The sequence below is a fragment of the Microtus ochrogaster genome, chromosome 5 (genome assembly GCF_000317375.1).
Source record: "Microtus ochrogaster isolate Prairie Vole_2 chromosome 5, MicOch1.0, whole genome shotgun sequence".
NCBI classification, from domain to species: domain Eukaryota; kingdom Metazoa; phylum Chordata; class Mammalia; order Rodentia; family Cricetidae; genus Microtus; species Microtus ochrogaster.
Window position 1 is genome coordinate 69,009,986 of NC_022012.1, and position 5,280 is coordinate 69,015,265.

The 5,280-nt window shown below is 38.8% G+C and overlaps 1 protein-coding gene and 1 pseudogene across 6 annotated transcripts in view; one reads left to right on the forward strand and one right to left on the reverse strand.

Moving 5' to 3' along the window:
• The window catches only part of Rnf111 (ring finger protein 111), a 78,078-nt gene that overhangs the window by 55,082 nt on the left and 17,716 nt on the right, over positions 1 to 5,280 (forward strand). For 4 of the 6 annotated variants that reach the window (XM_005347668.2, XM_013346416.2, XM_013346414.2 and 1 more), the window contains exon 7: positions 1,507 to 1,762. In XM_005347668.2, the coding sequence (XP_005347725.1) occupies positions 1,507 to 1,762 (256 nt within the window). The remainder of the gene's footprint in view (positions 1 to 1,506; positions 1,763 to 5,280) is intronic. The other 2 variants (XM_013346413.2, XM_013346415.2) reach the window with 1 other exon arrangement.
• On the reverse strand, positions 2,155 to 2,833 carry LOC101997319 (annotated as a pseudogene).

Consider the following 5,280-nt stretch of genomic DNA (forward strand, 5'->3'; position numbering starts at 1 on the left):
TGTGGTGCTGTCAAAGTGAGTATAAGTCATATTCTTGAATGCTAAAAGGGACTAATTTATTGTGAATTTTTAAATTAAATCTTGGTTTATAGAAAGTTTAAATTATTACAATTCTGTTCACTTTAGAGCAGTGTTTCTCAACTTGTGTGTCGTGACCCCTGTGTGAGGGGGGGGCGGGGGTAGGATGACACTTTCACAGGGGTTGCCTGAGACCATCAGAAAACACAGATTCCTAACAGTAGCAAAATTGTAGTTTTGAAGTAGCAACAAAAATAATTTTATAGTTGGGGATCACCACAACATGAGGAACTGTATTAAAGGGTAGCAGCATTAGGAAGGTGAGAATCACTGATTTAAAGGAAAGGTTTGCTTAGTTCACAGTTGTCTTTTGTTTAACAGTTTGATACTAATAGTATGAACCCCAGAATCACTCTTTCTGCCTCTCCAGGGCTGAGGTTATAGGTGTGCACTTAACTTGTCATGTGGTTTCTGGAGAAATCAAACTCATAGCTTCCTAGCCACATGTGATTCTTTGGAAATAAAATCGTTAGTGATCAACAGAATAGCCTGCATGTTCATCACAAACAGTCATTGTTTCTATGTAGGGGACTAAAGACTTTTGTAGTTATTCTGAGCTACTCATTGTTATTAACGAAAGTTACCCTAGTGTGTACTTTGGACTTTTTAAGTCACATGCTTTGAGGAGAGAAAGCGTTAACTTTTCCTAACTCACTATGTAGATCAGACTGGCTTCTAACTTACAGAGATCCTCTTGCCTCTGTCTCCTAAGTATCACCATGCCTTGAGCTCCCCCCCCATAAGAGTTTTAGTTGAATGTTATAAAATAATGCAAAAGTTTGGACACACAGGTTGTTCTAATAGCAAGCATGCTGTTCAAGGAGCACTAAAGTTCTGATTAGAGTTTTAGAGGAAAGCAGATCTGCTTTCAAACCCTCTTTTCTTTTGGTCTCAGATGTGCATAATGTAATAAATAAATCTTTAAAACTTTTTCAGATTATTTTATGTTTATGTATATATTCCTACTTGTCTCTGTGTAACACATTCATGCAGATGTTCAGGGAAGTTATAAAAGGAGCATCAGATCCTCTGGAACTAGAGTTTCAGGTAGTTGGGAACTACTTACTGTGGGTGCTGGGAATCAAGCCTAGGTCTTTTACAAAAGTATTGTGTTTTTAACCAATGAGCTATCTCTTTAACCCCCCCAAAAAATCATACAATAACATATTAGTTAAATGTTTATCTTGTATCTTATACTTCATTTAAATAGAGCCGATTTCACATTTTATGTGTAAAAATGCTAATTTTAAAGTTTAGGCTTTGTATAGTATTATCTTTGTGTTTGATTTTTCGCATACAAAGAATTACCATTTCCAAATTATTTGAATATCTGGTTTTCCTAGAGAGCACCAGGGATATTTTGTCATGTGACATGAAATATTTTTATAAAACTTTGGAAAGGTAAACTCTTAATTGTTCTTTACCCAGCAGGCATTGCCAGTTGATCTGAGCAGCAGCGCTCTCAGGACTCATGGAAGTGGGGGTTTCCATGGTGCGTCTGCCTTCGACCCCTGCTGTCCTGTCTCTTCTTCCCGAGCTGCAGTCTTTGGCCACCAGGCTGCTGCTGCCCCAACTCAGCCTTTAGCAATAGACGGCTATGGTTCAAGCATGGTTGCGCAGCCCCAGCCCCAGCCACCTCCACAGCCTTCTCTCTCATCATGTCGTCATTATATGCCACCTCCTTGTAAGTATAAATTTTATGGGCAAAGAAATAGAGTATGTAAATGACCCTTGTAATTCCTCCATTGAATTAGAGTAATCATAGTTTGTCACTTATATGGCTTAAGAATGGGAAGTACTTTTTCCATACAGTTGTCTGTGAAGTTGAGATGTATTGAGTAGCACCTTATATTTGTAAGCAAGGAAGTTTTAAGGTAAATACTTTAGTTTTTAAGAGTAACAGAAGAAATGTGAAAGTTTTGTAATATTTCTAGGCACAATAAAGGAAATTTTATTCAAAATTCTCAAATTTTATTCATAGAATTCTGAGTTAACTAAGGCATAAGAGAGGGCTGTGACAGAATACTTACTATTTGGAAAAAGAATTTTATGTTCGTTTGTTATGAGCATCTACAACTACTCGGCATGGCAACTCTAAGGAAATTGGAATCCATTAGATAGCCTGAAATTGATAACTCTCCTTGGGCTATGTAACATAGTACCTTGATTGAGTCTTAGCTAATTAAAGTTTAAGCAGTTTTCATACTATAAGTGATAAGTAGATCTGTTTTTTTTTTTAACCAAAATTTCTTTTATACAGAGTATAATTGCATTTCTACAAGGTATTATAGGTAAAGTATTGTATTCATAAATAAGCTAAGTGAAACGCTATACAATAAAAGAAACATCAATGGGGCAAATATAAACATGAATGAAGATTCTCCTGGTTTCCCATGTTTCATTGAGCATCAGAACCCACCAATCTGACTGGGCAGCTGTGGCACACATTTTTAATCCCAGCATTAGGGAAGCAGAGGCAGGCGGATTTCTGTGAATTCGAGGTCAGCCTATATAAACTGTCTATACAGTGAGTTTCAGGACAGATAGAGTTGTTTACACAGAGAAACCCTGTCTTGAAAAACCTAAATAAAACCAAACAGCCAATCTTTTAGTCCTTTTCTTGAACTTTATTCTGTATCCACATTCTCTACATCTCATTGGATCCTTGGATTTTACTTCATTTCCAGTGTGACACTCTCCACAAGTGTATTATTGGCTGCTGCTTTGGGGATTGAATGTCCTTCTGGATGTCCATTGTTAGTGCCACTGCAGCTTGAAGAAGCTTCCCTTCTCTGTGGCAAGTGGAGCTTTTAGGAAGCAATTTCAAAAGGAAATTAAATTTTAATGTGTAATTGATAGGCATCTATATACTTAAACAGATTTTTCTGATTGGTGAGAACACCCATAACTTCCAACAGAAGATGGACTATGGTGGTGCATGCTCGCAATGCCAGCACTTAGAGTTGGAGGCAGGGTAATTGGGAGGTTAAGGCCAAGCTGGGCCACAGAGCAAAACTTTCCTTCTGCTTCAAAAAGAGCAAAAACTGCCGGACATTGTGGCCCACGCCTGTAATCATAGCACTTGAGAGGTTGAGACAGAATAATATCTTAAGGTTGAGGCTATTCTGGGCTACCTAGTGAGACCCTGTGATGAGAAGCCAAACCAAACATAATTAAAAGTGACTGAAAAGGAATGGGAATGAATAGCAGGTAGCCTGTATAGGCAGCAGTCTGTGCTTGTTACATAAGTCATCTCTTAGAATGCTCACTGAAGAGTTAAGGGGACCCATTCAAAAACAGAACTGACTTTGTAAAACTTGTAAGTGCGGTGTTGGAAAGCTCTGAAAGATGCTTAGTGTGAGTTGGAGAAAGGTGATTAGGAATTAGAAATAGCGTAACAAGTAACTTCTTTGTCACCTGAGTTCTGGAGCTGTGTGCCCTCTTGAAGAGCAAAGCATTGATTTAATAAAAAAGACTTTTAGAAAAATTGTTTGAAACGTGAAGGTGGACAAACAAAATAGTTTTAAAAATTATAAACCATTTTGGGAGTACTACCACTCCAGAGGCAGAGGCAGGTAGATCTCTGTGAATACAAGGTCGGGCTACATAGCAAGACCCTACCCTATCTCAAACTAACAAATAAGTAAATGGTGGAAAAAATAACCAAATAAATAAATGATGTATTAATATAACCAAGTGTTCCCTTGCCCTCCACACATATGCCCTCAGGTGTGCCCACTGACCACAAATAAATACAGTTTTACGCATTAAAAAATATAATAACTTGGAGAGATGGCACAGCACTGGCTGGTCTTCTAGAGGGCCCAGGTTCAATTCTCAGCACCCACAAAGCAGTTCAAAACTAACTGTCTATAACTCCAGGGGATCTGACACCCTCACACAGACATAGATGTAGGCAAAACACCAGTGTATATAAAATACAAATAAATTTTTAAAAATTGAATTAAAAAATGACTTGAAGATAGTCCTCTGTTGATAAACTATAAGGTAACCATACTCTAAACTAGAGCACTGGATCATCCTCAAATGACGGGTTAGGAGAGGACTGTCAGTAAAGTGCTTACCATGCAAGCACAGGGACCTGAGTTCTATTTCCAGAACCATGGAAAGCTTAGTATAGTGGCATGTGCCTGTAATCCAAGTGCTGGAAGATAAGGTTTATTGGCCAACAGACTTAAGTGCACTGAATCAATGAACCCCACTTCCCAATGTGAAAACCTCTCAACAAATAGAGTTATCCTACTTAGGGTTTCTATTGCTGCAATGAAACGCCATGACCAAAAGCAACTTGAAGGGGAAAGGGTTTATTTGGCTTACACTTGCACATCATAGTCCATCACTGAAGGAAGTCAGGACTAGAACTCAAACAGTACAAAAACCTGGAGACAGGAGCTAATGCAGAGGCCATGGAAGAGTGCTGCTTATTGGCTTGCTTCTCCTGGCTTGCTCAGCCCACCTTCTTATAGAACTCAGGACCACCAGCCCAGGGATGGCACCACCTACAATTGGCTGCGTCTTCCCCTTTTTAGTCACTAATTTAAAAAATGCCCTACAGCCCGATCTTAGGTGGGCATTTTCTCAATTGAGGTTTCCTCCTTTTAGATAACTCTAGCTTGTGTCAAGTTGACATAAAACTAGCTAGCACAAAAGTTAGTAAGAATGACACTTGATGTCAAACTTTGGCTTACATACACACACTAGTATGTCCATGTGTGCACACCCACAAAAATGTGCAGACTCACTAAAGAATACTATTCTGCTGGGCATGGTGGTGCGTACCTTTAATCCCAGCAATTGGGAAGCAGAGGCAGATGGAGCTCTGTAAGTTCGAGGCCAGCCTGATCTACAGAGCAAGTTCCAGGACAGGCTCCAAAGCTACAGAGAAACCCTGTCTTGAAACACACACAAACACACTTTCCAATGAAATGAAGTTTGTACTAAAATCCAAGGTTTCTTATTTCTGTTTTTTTTTTCTTTTTTCACTGTGTTGATCAGCTTGCTTTGAATTTAAGATTCTCCTTCCTCAGTCTCACCTTTCTAGGAGCTGAGATTGTAGATGGCACATTCTGCATAGATTGACTTTTTTTTTTTTAAAGTCAAGTAGATGCAGATTTTTTGTTAAGAGAGATGAGTATTCCAACAATGACTTAGAAATGTAAAGATTTGCCGGGCGGTGGTGGC